Source organism: Protopterus annectens, chromosome 2.part1, assembly GCF_019279795.1.
Source record: "Protopterus annectens isolate FY-2018-M chromosome 2.part1, PAN1.0, whole genome shotgun sequence".
In the NCBI taxonomy this organism is placed as follows: domain Eukaryota; kingdom Metazoa; phylum Chordata; order Ceratodontiformes; family Protopteridae; genus Protopterus; species Protopterus annectens.
Genome location: NC_056729.1, coordinates 1,402,341,313 through 1,402,366,379, shown reverse-complemented (window position 1 = coordinate 1,402,366,379; position 25,067 = coordinate 1,402,341,313). Strand labels below are relative to the sequence as shown.

Here is a 25,067-nt window from a genome sequence, read left to right as displayed (position 1 = left end):
TCAAGGGGGCAATGGTGTCTAAAAGGTTGAGAAATGTATTAAAGTAGATGACGGCATCTTCTAGGGGGAGAGTTTTTAGAGGGCTGCAGTTGAATTGTTTCAGTAAGTCATAGAAGGTGTAAGTTTTTTAAGGAGCATGTAAAGATGGTGATATGAGACATTTGTAGGGAGCAAGAGAAACAATGAGCGAAAATGGGAAAGTGATCACTAAGGGAGCTGGGGAGGATACCACTACTGGAGATGAGATGTGGGTGGGATACCAGAATCCAGTCAGGGGTGCTTCCAGAGGAGAAGCCCTTTGATGGTCTAGTTGTGGAGTTGATAAGCTGATGGAAGTTGTAGAGGGTTATGTTTAGGGAGTTAGTGGGGGATTGAATAGAGGTCCAGTTAATATTCACGTCGCCTAAGATTGTACTGTCATTGGTTATGTTGGCGGAGAACCAAAAGCGAATATCCTCAAGGATAGGGGTATTGTCGCCAGGAGGGATATAGAGGGAGGCTATGCATATGAATTTATGCCTGTTTAATTGGAGTAGAGCCAGAATTAATTCAGCGGTGGCGAATTGGGGGATGGGGTTAGTGTATGGAGTTACTGAAAGGGAAGAAGAATAGAGGAGAGCAACTCCACCACTTTTTTATGGGTTCTATTTTTCTAATGATACTGTAGTTGGGGGTATTATTTCAGAATTTTTTATGGAGGGTTTTAACTGTGTCTCGGAGATGGACAATATGTCAGGTTGGTTATGGAGAAGCGAGGCATAAAGGTTGGTGAATTTGTTACGTATACTTTTGAGCATTCAGTGCTGAGAAGGAGAGGGCAGGTGAAAGTTAACTGAAAAGTTCTATGCCCAATAATGAAATGGGAGAAATTGGTAGAGGGTGAATGTTGCCATCTAGTGGCCAGACTGAGTGAATACAGGGTTTTTGCACAGCACTCAGAGGGGTGGGATGGGATGGAGTCTGGGGAGCTAAAGAGAGCCTAAGGTCTGTGGTGGGCTGCTGGCTAGCGCATGCATAGTCAAAATCAACAATTAAATGGCATAAGATATTGGAGTGCAGGGAGTGCCTTCTGTGTGGAGTCTGCATGTCCTCCCCGCGGTTGGGTGGGCGTTCGAAAGACGTGCGTAAATGGGAGTGCCTTCATTGAAGGTTGGACATCGAGCTGGCACCTTGGCGTTCGTGAAAATCTACTGCCAATCATTAACGGACCGGAGTTCCGCTGTGGTGACCCCTAACTGGGAAAAGCCGAAAGACAGCAACAACAACAAGATATTTACACAATATGGTACATCACTCTCTTTTAATTTGGTTCTTGGGAGGAGGCAGACTGGGTTCAGGAAGCACTGCAGAATCCCTTTAGATACTTCTTTCAGGATGGGAAGCCAGGGTACTATGTAGAACAGTGTGCGATGCCTGGGGTAGTTGAAACATAGTAATAGCAAGCTGTAAAAGGAACAATAAGCGATTATTGGTACGACTGAAATAAAGAGAAGTAACAGCCACTAAGAGGGAAAGACTTCTGTTCGGTAGTTTAGTTTGTGTAGTAAAGGGTAGCCAAGGGATGGAAGTGAAGTGAGGGTGTGTGCTTGTAGGAAATTTAGAGTGAGGGAAGACTATGGGGGAGGATAGGGATAATAAAATTAATTAATTAGGTACAGATAAGTACTGCAGTACAGCAGCAGGTTAAATCTGGACTATAGGTAGTGTGTCACTGCAATAAAGAAAACAAGTAAAAATAGCAACTGAATAACACATATATATGCTATATATATATATATATATATATATATATATATATATATATATATATATATATATATGGGTCCCTATCAGTTGATCAAGTATTCAGAAACACAAAATTCATATGGTTGAGACCATATGATTGGGTTTCTGAAAACTCAAACCTTTTTGAATGGACATGGCAGTACAGTGAGGATTGGGAAATTTACCCTTTTCCATACAGTAGTGCAGTGTTGGAGTTGGTATATATAATTTGCAGGGGGTGTAGGGGATGCAAGGGGGCTTGCCCCATTGCAAAAATGTAAAAATAGATTTTTGTGTAGATGTTCATGTTTTCAGAAACTCAATTACGTTGTCTCAACCATATGCATTTTGAGTTTCTGAAAACTCGATCATCTGACATAGACCCATATGCATTTATGTATACATGAATACATGTGTATAAACCAAAAGCTTTACCTTTTAGTACTAGTAGAACTGATAGTGATATAGGTAGTATTGGGTTGGTTAGGAAAACTAACAGAGACCAGTAAGATTAAAGTGGAGACTCAATTATGGTTGATGGGTTTAGAGCAGTAAAGGTGCAATAAACTGAATTACTGTTTTAGGTTAGTGACTTAATCAGGTGGATCAGATACGTGGGAGGTGAAGGTTCTACACAGTTGGAGATATTGGTTTAGATGACGTGCCTTTTTGATGGATATTTGCATTCAAACTCTTTTAGTAAGTTTGGTGCCTTAACAGGGAATAATTTTTGTGATTAGCTAAATCAGGAGTAACTGACTACTGCAGTTTTCGTAACACTGATGGAGTGTTTTGTCTAAAAGCTTTGTTCAACATTAAATTATTTACGTTTGTGGAAGATTGGTTTGCTTTTTTCATTTTTGGACTTTTACCACTCTACACTTCACCTACGTGCTTGCCTTGGACTTGTTCTACTACAGTTTTGGTGCCTGTACTAAGAATTAATGCTGAGTTGAGTGCAGTCTCTGAGATAATAGATTGTAGGACAGGACCAACTCTGGCTTGGCTTCTTAGTTTATAGGTTTGAGCAGTAGTAAAACGTTTGCAAGAGAGGGGAGAGGGGTGTCCATTTTGGGTATTTTGAAGAGAAAGGAACAAAGAGAGAGATGTGACCTGGATTGTTTCAAAACCAGTTGCCTTTGAAAGTGTAAGGCAGTGGTGTTCATTCCATGTTGAGTTACAAATGAATCAACATATTTCATTGGAGATGGTCTGAAGGGTGGTAGTGTTTTTTACAGATGCAGACACAAACAAGGGAAGAGCATACTCAAGTTGAGTAAACAGGGTGCCTTTCTCCTATAGCAGCCCTTGCTGGATGTGGCACAAACTTGTTTTATTAGCCCAAAAGAGTAGACAGCTGATAATTGATTCTCAACTTTCTATGTACTCATAAAAGCTTAGCAATTAGGCCAGTCAGATCCCCAAAAATCTAAAGGAGGTGCTGGTTTAAATGGGATTATTATCATAGTCATGGATATAAAAGGATCAGGGGGATTTGGATAATATTTTCTGGATGTTGAATAACATAGACTTTGCGTTTTGGCATTGAGCAGTAGTTTTTTGGAATTTAGAAGAAGGTCTTTTTAAAGTTGAGTTTCAGTTGTATGATGTAAGGGATCAGACTTGTAGATGGTCATATCATCTGCATAAAGAAGTAGTAATACTTTGGGGCAGGTCTAGTTGAAGTTTATTGATGAAGACTGAGAACAAATAGTGAATGAAGAGACTATTGGAAAGACTAGGTCCTATCTACCTGGAGTTTACAGTTGGATAGAAAGTCTTTGAACCATGCAGTGGCATCCAAGCTGATCCCAGTGTCTTGCAGATGGAGAAGCAGAATTGGTTGATTGACCATATCAAAGTAATGGCTCAAGTCAATGAATAAAGCTCTGGTAAGATTTCCTTTATCCTTATTACTTATGATGTCATCAGTCAGGGTATACAGAACAGCCATTGTGCTCCTAACAACATGAAACCTGTGCTGTTTGATGAAGAGCAAGTAGTATTTTTGTTAAGTGGTTTACCTTTATGAATAAGCATATATATATATATATATATTTTTTTTTTTTTTTTTTTTATGAATTTTACTAAGGGTGGATAGGATGGAGATGGGTGTGTAGGTGACTACAAGAAAGAGCTTGGTTTTTTTTGGTATTGGTATGACAAAAGAGGATATCATAATATCTTAATGATGAGGTAAAGGATGTCAATATGCTTAAGAGGGGTGGTGATGTAATATATATACTGGTACAAGAACCAAGGGATGATCTTCTCAGGTCCAGGTAGCGAGTCCATAGGAATCTGCTCAGGCTGGGGTAAAAGTTGCTTAGAGGTGATTTCTGTGAAGTAAAAAGTTGCAGTGAAATCAGAGGCTGGCTGTCTTTTTGTACAGTTGCATTTGGTAGCTGAGGATGTGGGAAGGCTTGAGAATTCTCTGAGGAAGTCAGAAGGTGAAAGATCACAGGATGGGCAGGGTGTGTGTCCTAGATTAAATAATTAAGTCAGGAAGGATCTCCTTTGCTGATGCCCTGCTAGAAAGAGTTAGGGAAGTGAAGAAGGGAAACCTGTTTAATTTTAGTTGTTTGGTTTTGAGTCTATGGGTGGCCTGTTTGGTCAAGTTCCTCAGAGTTTTACAGTGGTCAGGTTTGTTGGGAGTGGAGTCTTGCTTTCACATTTCCAAAGCTTCATCACATAGTTTCATTAGCGTTTTAAACTCTTTCATGAGCCATTCAGTTTTGGAGTCTTCAGCAGCCTTGAGATTACTAGGAAGTGGGTGTGCTGAGATGAGAGTAGTATGTTTTATTACTTTACTGGTGACAACATTAACATCAGAAATGGAGAGTATTGGTGACCAGTAGTAGCAAGCTTTGAGTATAGAATTCAGATGTTATGAGTGGTCTTACGTATGAAAGGTGCCTTGGGGGAATTTGACTTATAGCTTTTGTCAGGAGAATGTGATTGGGTAATGATCACTGAAGGTGGGAGGGTGAATGGAGATAGAGGAGATATGGTTGGGATGAGTTTAATAATGACTTCAAGAAATGAATGGTGATTAAATTTGGGTTTGGGTCTAGCTGAGATGTGTACTGGTAGGAGCAGACTAAAATCTGCTAGAAATACAGTAAAACATGTTTGATTTGGTCGAGAAAGTTTAGGTTAAAGTCACCCAGGATGCTGATGCACCTATTTAATATGATGTGAGAAAGTGTAAAGTAGATTTCTGAGTCTGTGGAATGAAACAGGAGGTGGCAAACAGGCAGTGGTCAGATACACGGGCTGTGAGGACGTGACTGGCAGTTTAGTTAGTAACCAGTTGGGGATGGAGTCATTGGATGCACTGATTTGGAAAGTGAGTGAGTTGTTAGTAGATAATTTGTACTGTAGCATAATACCTACACCAGGTCTGGTGCCTTATGAGACATTAAATTAATAAGTACACCCAGGGAAGAATTATTAATGTGATGATGGCTATTCTTTACCCAAAACTCAGGTTTTGCAAGGAGGTCAGGGAAGTAGAAGCTCAGAAAAAGAGCTTATGCTGTCAGTCATGTTTTTAATGCTTGTATCATTAAAACGTGCAAATTATGGAAAGCCTGACTTTGGGGGTTTCCATTTTCTAGTCATTTTTTTTCTAGCATCCAGTAGAATTAAACATAATAAGGCCTTATTACATCTAGGTTAGACAATGCAGATCTTGTGTGCCTGGTCAAAAGAAGTATTTCCTTAGTTACAGCCATTTGCTTCCCCCAATATATTTGACAAAATACTCTCTGGGGGATTTTTTAAAGCTGCCAACTCATTACACTCCCGCAAAACATCTTCTTGGTTTCCTTTTTCTTCCCCATCACACATCAAGCATTTGCACTCAACATGAGGAAAATTATTTGAAGTCTGCTTGGGGTGTAAGATAAAGTTGCAAAAACTTCCAAGTAAAAATCCTGATGATATAGACTTTGTTGCACACCTGGGAGCCATACATGTGTCCCCCATTGTTCCATTGTAAATATCTTTTCCAGTCTGTCTTCTCAGTCTTTTCTTATATTTTCTGATTGATTCTTTTAGTTATCATGCAGTTTTTTTTATGTTCCAATAATTATCCCTTTTCTAACACCAGTGGCTATTCTAGATTCAAACAAAAACACTACCAGAGCAGGTCACTTAGGCTTCACCTATCTTTCTCTCTCTCTCTCTGTGTCTTTTTACATGTACTCTAATATGAATTATTTGTAAGGAAGGCTGTCTCTAACTAGTAGTCCAACCATCTTCTTGTCCTAATCCCACTCTATTACACTTCCCTATCTATTTTTTTGCTCTTAGTACCTTGGTTCCTTTGCCAGTTTTACCAGTAAATCCTAGCCCCTTCTGTCTATATTCTTTATCCCTACTTGTGGTCATCCCTATTGGCAAAACCTCCTTTCTTATTTCAGTGTTAGCTTAGTTCTTAGAATACTTTCTACTGCTTTATGAATTTTATATTCTGTACTGTTGGTATTATTCTCATTATGGGCCTGCATCCAAACCCCCAACTCTCTGCTTATTTCTTGAAATCCCCCTGCTTCATCTTCTTCCCTTTCCACTATGAATTTTAGCTTCCTGCTTGTGTTATGTATATGAGCCTTAACAGTGTACTTTAAAATATCATTTCAAGGAGGTAATCCTAAACCACCTTGTTCAATTTGAAGGGTCAACTTATCCCACTCAACCCTAGCCCCCTTCCCCTCCCAGATCAAATCCTTAAAATCTTTATTAATTACTGTCCCCAGCCTCTCCTCTGGTTGATAAAAATACACCTAACTTGTGTATAAAACTAAAGGGACTAAAACATTTTCACTGCTTGTATCTTGCTATCCATATCCGTAAACAAGTGCTTCTAGTTTCTCAGTTTTTGCTTTATCTTTTGGTTAACCTCTTCCCACAAATCCGTAGCTGCCATGACAGAATCCTTTTTAATCCATATCCCAGATACTTAATTTTATCTCATCCCCCCATAAACATGGGTAATACTGAACTAGTTCATGTGTGGGTACATAGTTTACAGTTATAGCCTTTGTTTTGTCTTTATTAGTCTTATATCCTGAAAAAACTTGAAACTAAGAATATTCTACAACGGAGATGTCCTTTCCTGTTTTTTATCAGATACAAAATAATATCATCTGCAAATAAAAACAACTATTCTTGATTACCATACCAATTATATGTTTGAATTTCTGAGACCCTTATTTTCTTTGCCAATGGTTCTAAATGTAATGCAAATAACAAAGGGGAAAGAGGACAACCCTGCTTAGCTCCCCTGTTGAGACACAACTTATCAGAGAGGAACCCTTACACTTTGTGTCTCTGTTCCCCAATATATTCTCCTAATTAATCTTAGTATTGTGTCAGACAATGCAAATGCTTCTGTTGCCCTACTCATAAAATCCAAGCTTATTTTGTTTATTGTTTTCTGTGCATTAAAACCCACTGACAATAGTGATACTGTCTTACATTCTTCTTCCCTCTGGATCATCATTGTTTTGTCAGTGTTGTCAAATGTTTGCCTCCCCTCCACAAAACCACACTGATCCATATATATATATATATATATATATATATATATATATATATATATATATATATATATATATATGTCAATTTTGGCATTACCTTTACCATTCTTTTAGCTATTATAGACATAAACATTTTATGACCATAGTTTATAACTGAAATGGGCCTATATGAAGCTGATTCTGATGGGTCTTTCCGTCTTTTGCTATTGCAGCCACCACAGCTTTCTTCAGGATTTTGGTACTTCACCTCCTTTTTTATTTTATTTTTATTTTACATTTATTGACCGGGCTTGTCTAACTGGATATATGTCCATTTTCAGTAGAGGCCCGGGGAGAAAAGCTCCACAAAAACAGATAGTTGCAACTACAGATACAGTACACTTTACAGACAATACAGTTGTTTACATAGCAACTTAGTAATCATGAGAGATAACACATTTTTTTTTTAAAAAAGACAAAACAATAATAGAAGAAAAAATTATTTAGAAGGCAGTGACACATTCCTAAAGTCAAGCTGGATATACATCATGAAAAAAGTTATTTACAAGGCAGTGGCAATTCATAAAGTCCAAGCTGGGTAAACATCGTCATTTCCTAGAATGTTTTGTAAGAAGGATAGAATTTATACAGTCTTGTTCTTCTTCTTTCAGCTTTTCCCGGTTAGGTGTCGCCAAAGTGGAACTCCAGTCCGCTAATGATTGGCAGTAGATTTTTATGGTGCCGAGGTGCCAGCCCAACACCCAACCTTCAACGAAGGCACGCCCATTCACGCAGGTCTTTTGAATGCCTTTCGACCATGGGGAGGACATGCAGACTCCACACAGAAGGCGCTCCAGCCGAGAATTGAACGGGAGAACCTCTTGCTGTGAGGCAGCAACGCTACCGTTGCACCACTGCAGCTGGTCTAGAATTTATACAGTTTTAAATAAGCTTAACTGATCAGATTCGCAGAGGTGTAAGAAGGAGATGGACTTAAAGTAGCAGTAGAGAAATTAGTATTTAGTGCACAGTGTGATGACCATGCCCTGGCCCAGCAATCAAGGAGCCTCAATCCTCACCACTAACACCAGTAAGGTTATCTCCAAGAAGAGGAAAGGATAACTAATACACACAGTAAAGTACAATTTCCCTTAAGTGCACACAGAGATCACAGTCAGTTTGGAGCTGGTTGCTCCCTTGCTCACTAGGTCCCCAATAAGACTCCCCACTGGCACAGCTATAGGGTCCAGGTCTCAGCCTGAGTGGACAAGCTAAAACCTCCAGTACCCTCTCAGTCCAACCAGTGCTTCGTGTCCCTGCCAAGTAGCTGACACAACACACACACACTTTGGGATAAGTATTTATACAACTATACAGACACTCCTGGGAAAGGCTGACAAATGCTCCAACTGTGCCCCTTTACCCAGACTATACGTCAGTAATTACTTCCACCACCCAGTTAATATCAGCTACTAAAAGGCCCTTAAAAGGGTGTCCAGTTATTACTGTGCAATATTAATATCCAATGGTAATGTGACTATACAGTCTAAGGCTTATCAGAGTGGCCTATTACAATAAACTCTATATAAATATGCATTGTACTCTAGAGCTTATCTCTACACAAACCAGCCACAGGTAGACGGTTTTAAAAATATTTAATAATAAATAATTAAAACACAAGACAAAACTACTACACTACAGAGATATCTAAGAGTTCAGAGATCACACAGAAACTTAAAATAATACAGTAGGACAGGTCTGATTTCAAATAAAAATACCTAATTAATCTTTACTAGCTTTAACTATTCCTACAAGAAATCACATTGATAAAACTTGCATATATATAGCCAAGATCAAAATGCTTCCAGTCTCTTGTGAGAAATATTATTTAAACATTACTAACAAACATGTTTGTTGGGTCCCTCCCCAAATTACATCATTTTGACACTTAGGTTTCCCAGGCAAACAAACTGCATTATCCTAACACGTGGTCTGAGTTCTCAGGCCACAAACTGCATTATTTAGCAATCTAACAGCTGCACAGAAACTTACAACAATAGAAGACATTTCACATGTATATTCTAAAAGAAACTAGAGCAATAAAGCACATTCCACATCTAAATTCTGGTCATAAACTGTAGCCTTAAAACAATGGGCATGAAATTTTCATCCAGCCGCCCTGGAGCCGAATTCTAACATTAAGATCTTTTCAGCTTAAAAAGGCACATTTGAAATACTTGGCTTGGTTTTCCTTTCAGCAGATGGCAATGTTGCAACAATCTTGAAGTTCGCATTTTACAGTGTTTTCTTACATTTAAAAACACAAGCCTGTATTTTACATTTATTTATACAGTTGATAGAATTATGTATCAAATTCTATTTGACTAGGCTGGCAGCCTTCGCCTATCTCTCCCCAATCATCGCACACAGAACATAAGATAACAGGAAGGGGATTCTTAGTCTGGGTTAGTACATGGGCATAGCCAGTGAGTTGTAAGGTATAATTTGAGTTTCTTTTTGAATAGTGGAGTTGAAGAAAGAGATGTGAGTTCACAGGGAAGTAAGTTCCAGTTTTTTCCCACAGTGTTAGAGAAAAGTGAATCCCCTGCTTTATTGCCAGTAGTTTATTTGCTAAGTGTAGGTTTGTAAGATTTTTAAATGTGGTGATTAGACTCATGAGTATTGGTGTATTGCTAGGATGATAAAGGGTCTTATGGACAATAATAAATTGGTGGTATTGAATGGGATTATGCAGTTCCAGCCAACCTAGTTGTTTTAGATTTTGACAGTGCTGGGTTCTAAATGGGGAGCCAGTGGCAAATCTGGCAGTGTTATTGTAGGAGGTTGCCAGTTTATTGAAGTTGTTTTTAGATAGATTAGTGTAAATAGGTGAGGCATAGAGGAGAGTTAAGATGAGGTGGGTGTGGGCAATAGTAGTTCTAGCTATAGGAGTAAGGAAGGGTTTGACCTTATAAAGGGAGCCTAGTTTTCTGTTAACTAATTTTAATGTGGTGTTGATGTGAGTATCAAAGGTAAGGTTGTGGTCCATTATTACTCCTAAGAATTTGGTGGTAATGTCAGGAGATATGACAGTACCGTTATTAGATTTGATAGTGAAGTCAATTGGGGTGGACTTTTGTGTGGGAGTAAAGAGCAATAGTTTTGTCTTTTTGGGATTAAGGAGGAGGCAGCACTTTAAGAACCATTTTTCTACTATTTCAAAGACATTTTGGGTGAGGGACTGCAGTTCAGAAGGACCAGTAGTGGAGCATATTAACATGGAGTCGTCTGCATATTGTATGCAGTTAGCTTGAGGGATGTTTGCATAGCTTCATAGGTTTATAGATTAGTACTAAGCTAACTGCCCTTGCGAGCCATTTTAAGCCTAGCCAATTATCCCTTGTGAGACTCAAACCCTGCACCTTGTGTTTGTAAGGCAAACACCTTAACCCTTAGGCCACCCTCTCAACCCTTTAGATCATTTAGATCATGGATAAAAATCGAGAATAGAAGAGGGCCCAGTATAAAACCTTGAGGTACACCAAAGGTGACAGGAAGGTGGTTGGATAGATTATTATCCCAGAGCACTGCCTGTTGCCTATTATCTAAGTAGGACTTGAACCACTGTAATGCCTGTGCATCAAGTGAGATGGACTTAAGTATATTCAAAAGTAGCTGATGGTTGACCATGTCACAGGCTTTTGAGAGATCAATAAAGATTGCTGAGGAAAGAGTGTTACGTTGCGATTTTTGTTAATCTGGTCAGAAAAGGATAGGAGGGCAGTGCTGGTGCTGTGGAAAGACGTAAAACCATGCTGACTGTTAGCTAATAGGCTATTTTGGAGAACACTGTTAAACAAAACTTTCCAGATTTTGTATCACTTTCATGTTACATGATATAAAAATAATAAAACAGGGAGTAGGCTGTTAAGTGAAGCAGTCAATACATTATCAAAATGTTTGTTTGTTTATTTATTTGCCATTTGTTTACCAGGAAAAGTCTGACTGGGTCATGAGGTACCCATTTTCAGCGGAGGCCTGGGGAGAAAAGCTCCAGATACATACTGTTAACAGAATGAAAACTAGACAGACATAATAAAGTCATAACATTCAAGCACAAATATGAAAACAGCACATTAGTTTGTCAGAATGAGAACTTAACAGACATAATAAAGTCATAACATTCAAATACAAAATTTGAAAAACCTGCGCATTAGTTTGTCAGAATAAAATCTCAACAGACATAAAGTAATAGTGTTCAAGCATAAAATATGCAAAGTCTGGTAATAGGAAGATGCAGCGTTATTCACATAACAGATTAATATTAATATTGTAGAGATCATGAAATATGGTAATAGATTATATTGCTGTGTATAGAGTAAGTGGAATTACAAGTGCATGGTTAAAATAATTAACCAAGGAATGATAGCTGTTTTGCTATGGTGTTTCTTCTCCACTGTATAGTTGTTTTCTTAACAGGAAAGTAAGTACAGTCCAATTTATTGAAGAAGTTCATTGCACTATCTTGAGGTGTAGAGTAAGTAATGTATATGTTGCTGATGAATTGCATTTTCACTGATGCTAATGTTTGACAGATGTTTTCGACGAAGTGTGTTTCAACAAAATAGTTTTCTATATTTACTCATAAATAGGATCATAGGAGATACTGGACTATCAACCCAGAGTTCATTTTAAGCCTAGCCATTTCAACCCAATGTAATACCGTAGCAGTACTAGTCAGTATCAAAGATTGCATTAAGTGATGACTGCCCTTGTCCAGAAGGGTTGTGGGCACTATCCCTGGTAAGAATTTGCAGTGCCCCATCCAAGTTCCTCTTGAACAGTGTCATAGAGGTGCTCTGTTTCACATGAATTGGTAGCCTGCTCCAAAGACGTGGCAGTTGCTGGGAGATAAATCTGTCCCTCCAGCATGTCCTATTTAAGTTGCAGGCCATATTTAAGTCCCTGGAATGGATAGGCCTAGACCCATTTGATTTACAGAGTTCATTAGGTTTGGGTCTTGGGTTAGTCTGTAGGCTAGGCATAAGTCTCCCCTAAGAAGTCTATACGATACAGAGTATAATGACAGGGACATTAGTCAGTTCATGTAAGGCACACATTGGAGGCCCTTGATCGTCTTTGTTAGAAATCTCTGAGGTCTCTCTAATTAATTGTAATAGCTGCTTAGTACATACATACTGAATGGGGAAGTTGTGCTCAATTATGGCCCAGATAAGTGCTGAGTATAGGGGGGTTATAACTTCTTTTGCTCTCGAAGTGATGCCTTAACTAATCAAGTGAGCTATGTGGAAATCTTTCTTTACAACAGTAGACATATGGTGGTCCAAGTTAAGGTCGCAGTCAACCTGTAATCCCAGGACCCTTACCACTTCATGGGTACTTGTTTGAAGGGACATTGTTTGTGCCAAAGGGAATGATGATGCATTTCTTTGCATTCATTTTCAGACCATGACTAATACACCAGTCGTTGATCTGTGTGAGACGCTCCTGGAGTATACTATCATAATTTGGGGATTCAATGATTGCACCTTGTTTGCAGTTGTCTGCAGACTTGGTCAGGCACAACTCTTTAGGTTTGACCTAAACTTCTGAGAAGTGTATACCAAACAGTGGGGGGGGGCAGCACTCACCTCTGTGGCACCCCGCTGGTAGCAGGTCTGCTGGTTGATGTGAAGTCACCCACATTAATAGTGTGCGTCCGGTTTGTGAGCCAGTACAACAAAGGGGTTTACATTCAGTTTGCTAAGTTTATTGGCAATGCCTGAATGGGGGATTGTGTTGAAAGCCTTTGCCAAGTCGAGGTATGCTGTGTGCACAGATTTGCCCTCATCAGTGGCCCTGGTCACACCTTCAAAGGAATCCACCAGATTTAATAAGCAGGATCTGCCCTTCATGAAGCTGAATTGGGGTCGGATCCAGGGTTTGGAGGTCATCTATGTCTTTATTCATGAGGTCCATAATAATACTTTTCATGGCCTTACAGAAGATGCTGGTCAGGCTTATGGTCTGTAATTCTCCAGGGCTGTTGCTGGGCCTCCTTTGTGGAGGGTAATAACTGTAGCTGTTCTTTATTCCACAGGAACAAAGCCTGTGGTTAGGCTATGATTGGAAAGGGTACTTAATGGTGATGCTAGTTCATGTTTTAGCCTGTTTAGAAGACAGCCTGGGATATCATCTGGTCCTATAGAGGCCATGTTCTTTGCATTGGACAGGGCTTTGAGGACCTGTTCTTCAGCTATGTAAGGTGGGTGAGTTTGGGGGAGGGTTTGTTTTAAGTTAGGAAGGGATAAGGGAGTGTAATTTTTGCCAAACCTATCTGGCAGCAGGTTTGCTATTCTGTGAGGTCAGTGTGTGTGATACCGTTGACCCCCAGTTCTGCACATACTTGGGTCCTACCCTTTAGGTTATGTACGTAGCTGTAAAAGGTCTTATGATTATCCTTGGCAGTACTTGCTAGGTTTCTCTCAAAGGAGCTCTTGGAGGATTTAACAAGTTGTCTTAATTTGCCTGTTAAGCGTGAGGAGGATGCTTTTCCATTGTTGGGTCCTTGTCTTTGTTTTCTTGGACAGAAACTTTTTGCATTTATTGTAGAGTTTGTTGATGCTGGAAGTACACCATGGCAGCTTGATTTTACTTGGGCTCAGGCTTTGATTCTGTTTGGTACAGCCAAGTTTAAACACTTATGCAAGTGATTGTACAGGGCATTAGTGTAAGCATCGTGTAAGCTTCGGCATAGTTACCACTTTCAGCTTGGGGGTGGGGCTTGGGATGCATTTATACCTTCACCTAGTAGGGTTTCGTTTGCCTTGATTAAGCTGTTTAGTCTGATTTCACCCTTTGTGAGTTCTGGCATTAGTGTCATTTCGAAAGTGACTGATTTGTGGTCAGTTTTAACTAATCAGAGTCCAACAGTTGTAGCAGTGCACCTGTTTGACATGTTGGTGAGGACCAGATCTAAAATGTTTAAAGGTGGGAAAAGTTTTGAAATGATTTATTGTGGTCTTATTTTTTTATATCACAAAAACCTGGCATTTTAACAGGGGTGTGTACACTTTTTATATCCACTGTATTTGTGTGTGTGTGTGTGTGTATATATGTATATATGTGTGTGTGTGTGTATATATATATATGTATGTATATATATATATATATATATATATATATATATATATATATATATATGTGTGTGTGTGTGTGTGTGTAGATATATATATATATATATAACACATACAGATATATGGATGTTCTTCGTGTTTCACTGTTGTAGTCATCACATTTGGGTTATCCCTGCCAGGGTAGATCTGGCCGGCCCGAATACCAGAGACTTAGGATTTCTGCATCGGTTGCTGTCACTTGAGGACTAAGGTCAGGTTGTTAGTAGTATAAAGTAAGGCAGCCAACACCATTACATCAGTCTTTCTTGCCATGGAAGCAGAAGGCAAGTTGTTTTTGTACGAGGCCGGCCGTACATACCTGAGTTTAGATCTACACTGAATTGAAGTTGAAGTCTTCTAAAGCTGTACCCCATTGGGGGATCTTTTTTCTGCAGTAAACGATGTCGTAAAAAGTTAGTAATTGTAAACTCAACTGGAAAACAAAAACCACACGAGATTGTCACTTGTTTGTTTGTTGCCAAACCACAATGTCCAGACCACCACAATGTCCTTCATGTTTTCTTCTGTGCTTTGTTCACCACCAGAACATTGTATCGTCAGTCCTTATTGTAGCTGTCCAACTGAGACCTGGTTCAAGGGAGAGCACCCCTGCATACCAGGGCTACAATTTACCACACTTTTTTCAAAAAAAGGGGGGAAACACTAAAACAAAGGAGTGTCCATATTCACCCATCTGAAATTCCCCAGGCGCAACACACACTAGGTAAGACGCTACAGATCCCCAACCATGCTGCAAGATTCTCACTACACCTTTCTAAACATAATGGAAAATATTAAGATACAACCAAACACCCTAATACTGGGTGATTTCAACTACCCTGCCATTAATTGGGAAAACTACTCAGGTACCAACTCCTTTTCCCAACGGTTCTTGGAATTCATAAATTCCAACGCCCTGGATCAACTAATCCATTGTCCCACCAGGGGCTCCAATATCCTAGACCTGGTCATTACCAACATGGGAGATAGATGCTCCACACCAGTGGTCACCCCCTCATTGGTCAGGTCTGACCATAACAAATCACCCTTGACATCCACTTCCCACCCCCACCCCCCAGTAAGGAAACCTCCTTAAAAAACTTCTCCAAAGCCAACATCAAGCTACTGAAGTCAGAAGTGACAAACTTCACAACACCCACGCAGACAGGATCTGGAAGTTCAACTGCAGAATCCTACACTAAGGCACTGTACGAGCACATCCACTCATGCATGAATCGTGCTATCCCAAATAGAACCAAGATGCTCTTCTCCAAAAAAAAATTAAGCCAATCTGGTGGTCCCCTGCTATAAACAAACTATACAACAGAAGGAAGAAACTGTTGTAAAAAAGAGGAAAATCCCAGGATGCAAAAAACTCCCTCACCAGCCTCAGTAAGAAGCTGAGATCCCTCATAAAATCCTCAAAAGCTAGCTACGAAAATAAAATTGCCAAAGATTCCAAAGACAACCACAAGGCATTGTATAGTTTTGTCAAGAATCTAAATGGCAATGCTCAGATCTGCTCTGAGTTACAACAGAATGGCATTAAATATACTGATCCCAAGGATATTGCCAACATCCTGGCAGATCGATTTAGTGCCAACTTCACCCCACTCTCACCCCCTAAAGGGCCCGTCTCAATACCAAAAGATTGCCAAATTCCAATAATCACGGCCACACAGGTAGAAACCGCACTCTCCAAAGCTAAGAATACAGCATCCATGGGACCAGATGACATCCCAGGCTGTGTACTACATGAACTAAAAAATGAACTTGCACCTCACCTAAGTGTCATGTTTAATCATAGCCTCACCTCAGGCTTTGTGCCCACTGAGTGGTGCACAGCTACAGTTATCCCGCTCCACAAGGGAGGATCCACCTTGGATCCCGGGAACTACCGTCCCATCAGTCTGACAAGCCTGATTTGCAAGGGCATGGAACGCATTATCATGGAACTTATAAACAAAGACATTGGCAACCTTCAAACAGTGGACCCCATCCAGTTTGGGTTTGTGAAGGGCCGATCTTGTCTCCTGAATCTGATTGACTTCTTCGAATCAGTCTCCAGAGCTGTGGACGAGGGTAAGGCAGTCCACACAGCCTATCTGGACCTCGCCAAGGCCTTTGACACCATCCCCCACTCTGGAATCATAGATAAACTTACTAAGCTGGGCATAAATCCCTACGTCACTTGATGGGTTGCTAACTGGCTTACTGACAGAACCCAGACAGTAAAAGTAGCCGACTCCAAATCCAGCTGCAGACAAGTGACAAGTGGAATACCTCAGGGTTCAGTCCTGGGACCACTCTTGTTTGGCATCTACTTCTCTGAAGTACAGGCCAACACTAAGGGACTCTGGCTAACAAAGTTTGCAGATGACTGCAAACTGGGAGCTGTTATTGAATCCCCAAATGATGTGGATATTCTACAAAAGGGCCTTACAGAAACAGATGCCTGGTGCCAGAGCCATGGGCTCAAGCTTGATGCCAAGAAATGTATCGTTATCCCCTTTGGAAAAAAACATGTATCCATGAATTACCACATAGGTGGCAGGACACTAAACATTGAAAGTGTGATGAGAGACTTAGGGACACAGGTGGACAGTGGTCTCACTTTCGATAACCACATTGCCACAACAGTCAGGAAATTCTTCTATGTGGCACACCTCATCACTAAGGGCTTTTCATCCAGAAAAAAGGAGGTCATTGTCCCACTGTACTCATCCCTCATTAGACCCATTATAGAGTATAATGCCCTGTTTGGTATGTACCTCACAAGACATCTGCAACAGTTTGAAAGGCCATAGAAATACCTCACTAAAAGAATCACAGGCCTAAAGCAGATGCCATATACTGACCGTCTAAAAAAACTCCAGCTATACTCTGTGGCATATCGTCTACTCAGAGGCGATCTCTGCTTAACATACAAGGCCATGTCAAACCCTGAGCTGTTGGACATGCTCCACTTAAAGAAATCCCAATCCCTCAGAGCCACACACTCCAGGGATCTAAACATTGTCATCACAATGAACAAAACATGCTGGAGGGATAGGTTCCTGACCCAGAGACTCCCCATACTCTGGAATAGACTGCCCATACATATCAAGCAGAGCGCCTCATTGGCCCTCTTCAAAAGGAACCTTGATGATTGGCTGGGAGATAGGAAATTCACCCCGGGGATCATGTCAGTCGCCCTGCTAGACAGGGGCCTGGAGATGTAAATATTGTGGGAAGAAATATCCAGGGAATTGTTATGGCTAGGCTTGCATAGGCCCTAGGGCCGATAGCCTAGTAGCAACCTATGAACCTACCGACGACACTTCTGTTAAGCTAGTCGTCAGTTCTCTGGTACTCAGTGAGGCGCTTTTGCAGCCCCTGATGCCACTTCTGTTGATTCATAGGAAGCTACTGAGACCCTTTTGGAGTCCAGTATGCTGCAAAACTCTTCTTCGACTAAGGAGCCTGCGGTCATCTCAACCTTGGATGGGTCCGGAGCTGCTGAGAAAGCACCAGCTTCCGAGGAAGACCTTTGCACTACCGAATCTCGACACAAACTGTCTTCTTTTGCGACTACCATTCTTTTTAAAACTACCAAGTTTCTTAGGCCCAGGGTACAAACCACTCCCAAGAAACCGACGACCCACTTTCAGGCACTTGCTACATTGCCTCAGTCTCAAATGCTTAAAATGGTGGAAGACCTTATCATGCTAATCAAGGGAAGCCAAGCTACCCCCCTCCAAAAGGAAAAGGGATCTGTCCCCTGTCATTTTGTCCGAACAAGAGTCAGATTAATCTGATGCATCTGAATTTGAAGACATGCAACCCCTCTCCACTTATAAGGATTCTGATGCAGAGAATTCCATTCCTTCAGCCTCTCCCCCAGAGGATTTTTCCTCTGGGGAAACCCTGCATACCTTAAGGGAGCATTTCCAATGGGAGAGTCAGGACTACTCTCAGTCTAAAAACAGACTCAGGTAATTCCTAGATCTTCCACAGCACAGACCCTTAACCACCCCCCCAGTCCTGGATGTTGTGGAGGATGTTTTCCTCAAATCCAGCTTGACTCCTGATGCTCTTCCTCCTGCTCCCAGAAATCCAGACAGGTACTATAGAGTCCTTTACTCACACAAATATATATTTAAAAATCCTATGGCTGACCCTGAGGTCATTTCTCAAGGGCCAAAAGGGATTAAAGCAACTCCTGCTAAGAATCCCACCCACTCAGACAGGATGCCCGAACATTGGACAGATGGGGTAAAAAAGTATACACCTCAGCTACTCTTACTATCAGGGCACTAAATTATCAGTTCCATATGCTGAAATTTCAGCAACATACCTTGGAACTCCTTAAACAAAAAATGTCTTCCTTTCCTGCTTGGGCAGAATCTAAAGATTTACAAGAGTTAATGCATTCTGCAAGTCAAGTAACTAAACACCCCTTGCACTGTGGTTTTGACACCCTAGAAGCTTCTTGCAGGGCAGCAGGCACTGGATCTGTCATTAGAAGGCATGCATGGCTTAAGGAACAGCCCCTGCCTGACCATGGCAACTCTAAATTGTTGGATGCACCCTTGCACAAAGATAACTTATTTGGCACTAAGGCAGAAGAGGAAAAAGATGGAAGAAAAAGCAAAATGTATGCAAACAGTTAAGGATTTCCTGCAGGTCCAGCCACCTAGGTTCAGCAGGCATTGTCCCTCCAAACACTGGTCCTTTCCTGCTCCCAGTAAACCGGCCCAGCCTAGGCCCCATGGAAGCAGACGCCCCAGACAGCAGCCCCAGGGAATGCAGACATATAAGCAGTAGACTACCTCCACTTCAAAACCAGGGAGTTCTAAGCCACCCCCTTATGGTAAGGACTCACAGTGACTCACCTTCTCCACCCCCTCCCTCTGCCCACCTTCACTTACCTCTTTGGAGGAAAACTTTCCTTTCACTCAAGCACCTGGGCCACCATTACCAAGGACCACTGGGTTCCGAACATTGTGTCTCAGGGATACAAATTTTCCTTCCGCACCCTTCCAACCCCAAAAAGGTTCCCAGATTTACCACCAAATCAGTGGGGAGAGGCTCAAAAGCAAATGCTTTCCCTGCCCTCTCTATGAGGTCAATAGAGCACGTTCCCGCAGAACAGATAGGCCAAGGTTTCTACTCCAGACATTTTCTGGTGGCCAGAAAAGAGAGCACCTGGCGCCCCATCCTTGATCTATCCATTCTAAACACCTTCCTGGTGATCCCAAAATTCAGAATGCTCACCCTCCAGCAGCTGCTACCCATGCTGTCCAAGGACGCTTGGCTAGCCACCCTAGATCTAAAAGAGGCCTACCTCCACATTCCTGTCAGGGAATCATGCAGGAAGTATCTTTGCTTCAGGGCAGGATCTTACCACTTTCAGTTATCTGCATTTCCCTTTGGTTTATCTACTGCTCCCAGAGTTTTCACAAAATGTCTGGCTCCGGCCAATGCCTTTTGCAGACAAAGAAATATTCAGATTTACCCATACTTAGATGACTGCCTTATTCAGTCAGACAGCCAGGAAAAGCTGCTCAATCACCTGGCCTTTGTAAAGAACCTTCTAACCTCCAAAGGGTACACAATCGATGAAAAGAAATCCAGAGAAACAAATATTCCTGACAGCCTACTTCTCTCAACTAGCCACCAGGCCCCAGTTAACTGCAAGGCAGATCCTGCAAGCTCTGGGGTTCATGGCATCTTGCATACTACTCATTCCATATGCCAGACTGCATATGAGGAAACTTCAGTAGTACCTAAAGAGCCTTTAGTGCCAACACTGTCAAGACCTGGAAACTCTTCTACCTGTAATTCCTTCCCTCAGAAAATATTTTCTTTGGTGGGCAACAGCATGCTTCCACAACAAGGGAATGCCTTTTTCCCCACCCCCCACCACCCAGACCCTCACCACAGATGCATCAGACTACGCTTGGGATGCACACCTGGACAGCAGGTGCATACAGGGTCAATGGATCCCACAGCAAATCCCTCTGCACATCAGTCAAAAAGAGATGATGGCTGTGCAGCATGCCTTGATAGGTTTCAAGCCCCTTATCTCTCCAGGGGCTCTCCTGATCAAAACAGACAACACCACTGTGATGTGGTACATCAACAAGCAGGGAGAGACTCGCTCCTACCCTCTATGCAGGCTGGCCATGACTCTTTGGCACACAGCCTCTGCCATGCAGATGCACCAGTTAGCACAATTCCTACCAGGCTCTCTCAACTCTCTGGCAGACCAATTAAGCTGAAATCTTCTGGACCCACATGAGTGGTCACTCAACAGCAGTACCTTCACCCTAATAACTCAGAAATGGGGAACCCCAAAGGTCGACCTTTTTGCCTCCCACACCAACCATCAGCTCAGCAAATTCTGCACCAGGGAGCATCACTGCATGGCTTGAAAAGTGGATGCCCTGTCTTTCCCCTGGGTCAATCTGTTGGTCTATGTTTTCCTCCCCTCCCTCTCATCCCTAGGGTACTGCTCAAAATAAGGGAGGAAACCCAAAGACCATTCTAATAGCTCCAGACTGGCGCCCGGCAGCACTGGTACCCCTTGCTGCGCAGCATGTCCCTGCTACTTCCATGGCATCTTACTCAGATTCCATACCTCCTGACCCAGAGGGAAGTGGAATTAATGCAGCCCCAATTGCAGACACTCAGTTTGGTAGCTTGGTTTATTCCCTAACCCTGAAGCAGTCTGCCAACCTCAGTAAACAGGTTCTGGATGTTATCCATGAGGCCACACGTCCTCGCACCAGAAAGTCTTATGCTGATAAATGGAAAAGGTTCTGCACCTATATCCAGGCTAAGGGAGCCAATACGGCACAGCCCTCCCTCTCATCCTAAATTACTTAGCTGCCTACTACACAGTGGCTTCTCTTTCTCCTCTATAAAATCTCATGCCTCTACTGTTTCTGCTCATTTTCCCATTGAGCAGCCCCTTTTCTCACACTCTTTGATCAAACAATTCCTAAGAGGGGCTAGCAAAATGAGGCCACCCAGAAGGGCACTAACACCAGCTTGGGACCTTAACTTTGTATTGGAAAAGCTCACCCTGCCCCCTTTTGAATCAGCTTCTTCTGCAGAGCTAAAATTGCTCTCCTGGAAAACAGCCTTCCTTCTGGCCATCACTTCAGCCAGAAGAGTCTCTGAGCTGTAAGTACTCATGACTGTGGAACCCTTCATCATCTTCCATGCAGACCAGGTGTCCCTCAGAACTAACTCATCCTTCATGCCCAAGGTGGTATCCAGTGTGGTTCTCAACCAATCCATTAATTTGCCCACCTTTTTTCCTAATCCCCAGAACAAGGGGGAAAGGATTCTTCACTCTCTAGATGTGTACAGACAGCTCAGATTCTATCTAGACAGGATTAAATCCTTCAGAAAGTCTGATCAATCGCTGGTTATCTTTGCTACAGGGGCAGAAGGCAAAGCCATCTCCAAACAAACCATTTCCAAATGGATAGCACACTGCATCCATTTCTGCTGCAAACAGCATGGAAAGCCTCCCCCTAAGGGGGTCAGGACACACTCCACCAGAGCAGCCTCCACCTCTGCAGTTTTCCTCAGAGGAGTTCCCACCAGGGACAACCTGGAGGCTGCCACCTGGACATCTGTTGACATTTTTACCAAGCATTACCACCTGCCTCTCTTGTCCAAATCAAGTGCATGGTTTTCCTCTGCAGTCTTGCAGGGAATCCTACTGCCTTCACCCTTTTCCTCAGCTTTGGGAAGCAACCCAAATGTGATGACTACAACAGTGAAACAGGAAGAACATAGTACAGTTTTGTACGCTTACCATAAATGTAGATGTTCGAGTGTATTCACTGTTGCAGTACTTCTCTCCCTCCATCCCCCTTTCTTCTCTTTCTCCTTTTATTACCATTCTAACTTGTTGTTCTCCTTAACTTATAAGGGGCATATTGGTATTTATTTTCCACTGATGGGGTTTCTTCCACCAGAACCTGGCCTCCTGCTTGGGGGCTCCTGACAGTTTAGGGCAAGAAAAACTGATGTTATGGTGTTGGCTGCTTTACTTTATACTGCTGATGACCTGATGTCAGTCCTCAAGCGACAGCAACCGACGCAGAAATGCTAAGCCTCTGGTATTCCGGCCGGCCAAGGGCTACCCTGGCAGTGATAACCCAAATGTGATGACTGTAACATTGAATACACTTGAACATCTTCATTTATGGTAAGTGTACACAACTGTACTATGCATACACACACACACACACACACACACATATATATATATATATATATATATATATATATATACACATATCTATATATCTATAGATGTGTATATATACATCTATGTATATATACATGAGCGCGCGCGCACACACACACACAGACACACACACACACACACACACACACACACACACAGACACACACACACACACACACACACACCTCTCTTTCTCTCTGTATGTGTATGTCATGATGCTACATTGTGTATCATAATGGGAGCTTGTACCTCACTGAGTGCAGAAACTTTGTGAAAAGATTTTGATTGGTTGAGAAGATTATTCCAGCCATGGGATCTGTCATCACTGAGAGTCTACTTCATAGATCAACTGATATGATAACAATGCATCAGTTATTTTTTGTTACACTGTTAGTTCCATGATTACTTGTAAGACTGTTGTACTGTGGTTATAGTTAGAATTTGGTAAGTCAGTAGTAAGTACCAAGTTGGTGTCCCAGTTCTTCAGAACTTAGTGTAATGTGTAAGCATTATGACGATGATGATATAAAATGACGATGGTGGTGATGACATTAAGGTTGTTAGGTAGGGGTGAGCAGTAGTCCGGGTAATGAAGTTTGAATGAAATGCAGGATAGCTGAAGTGTGGCTCAGGCAGTGACTGGTAGTCAGTGTGCTTCCCCATGTAGTGGTCCGCTGAGGTATGTGACAGGGAAAGTTACAGATTTTATTTACAGTTGTTTGAAGCATATAAGGGTTGTGGCTTAAGTTTAAAACAGCTATATGTAATGATGTCATCAGGCTTTGAGAAGAAGACTCCATTAACTAGGGCATATTGAGAACTGTAGGTCAAAAGGTTGCATATTCTGTACCAGGGTTCAACTCAGTTAAGCACTAAATTGTATTATCCGCCTGTTGTTGGAAAGCAAAATTAGAATCAATCTTAACCATTGCTTTGAGGCTTGGGTATGGAGATATGGCAGGGTGAGCAGAAGATAAGCAGAGGTCTAGCTAAACTGGTCTTTTTTATCCACACCAAATGGCATTCATAAGGATTTGTGTATATTGATGATTTTGAGTCAACTATCATGCGCCCAGTCCAGAGTTTGATAAATTCTTCTTATAGGGCTATTTAAACAGTTTGCAGAAAGTACTCACTGAAAAGAAAGAAGGTGGGTCTGAAGGTCACTAATAAATAGCAGGAACAGTAGAAGACACAGAAAAGAGGCTTGATGTGCTCCAAATGTGAACATCGAGTGAGGTGATGGAGTATTGGTATCCTGTTAACCTAGAACTGTAATGGACTTTGTAGTCTGTCAGATGGCATGTACTGCTGTAGCTAACTGGCATTCATTCATTCATTTCCAATATTTGCTATGTCCTGCTCAGGTTCATGGAGGAGAAAGAATTTGTTCCGGCAAGAAACAGGGATAGGGCAAAGAACCAAATGGCAGTCTATACCATGATCCATACATGTAGTTTGCAGTACATTGGATGCCCGAGCACACACACACACACACACACACACACACACCCAAAACATGCTACTTAGAGGATCTTGCTTTCACCTAACCTAACAGCATGGCTTTGGGATGTGGGCAGAAACCAGATCCCCAACAAAAGTCCACTTAGAGACAGGGAGGGCATGCAGACACCACACCGAAGACTTCCTAGTCAGGGAATGGCTAAGAGAAGGAAGTGTTGTGTGCCATATAGGTATCATGGTGCCATACTAATGTGACAAGCCCATTTCAAATTATATTTTGTTTGTTCCTCTTGAATATGTTAGCTCGGTAATGCTGTACATTTCTTGTGCTTTGCTGTGATTTAAGATTGTCTTGCCCTTTCTAATATTGTTCTCTGCTGTTACTTGTACAGGATGGCTAGTAACCCCAAGCATGACACACCAGTGCATCAGTGAAGGGACACAGTACAGAGAAGGAATCTTGAAAGTTATAAGAATTAGAATTGCATGCTTTTTTATAACCATGCTCTTATGTGCTGCAATTCCTTAAAAATGATGTATTTTTCTTTATAGAAATCTCCTGCCAAGAAACTGAGCCATGCAATTAGTAAATCCCTTGGCTGTGTACCTTCTCGAGAACCCATGCATCCTATGTTTCCTGAGCAACCAGAAAAGCCTCTTGACTTATCTCATATAGTGTAAGTAAATCTTTTTATGGTTTTTAAAACACATCACTCTCATTCAAAAAAACATTAACCTTTGTTGTATTTTTTTTCTTTTCTTGGAAATGTGGCATGTGGGCTTTCATAGTGTATAATTCACTGAAACCTACAGAGATTAGCAGTTTTGACAGTGTCAGTGTTGTCGTACTCTTTGTAGCGCGTCCAGGTTTCTTGAATAAGTTCATGT

At 41.6% G+C, this 25,067-nt stretch overlaps 1 protein-coding gene across 1 annotated transcript in view; it reads left to right on the top strand.

Annotated features, from left to right (window-relative positions):
- The window catches only part of DTNB (dystrobrevin beta), a 2,387,431-nt gene that overhangs the window by 974,488 nt on the left and 1,387,876 nt on the right, over positions 1 to 25,067 (top strand). The window contains exon 10 of the mRNA XM_044062883.1: positions 24,732 to 24,856. Within this exon, the coding sequence (XP_043918818.1) occupies positions 24,732 to 24,856 (125 nt within the window). The remainder of the gene's footprint in view (positions 1 to 24,731; positions 24,857 to 25,067) is intronic.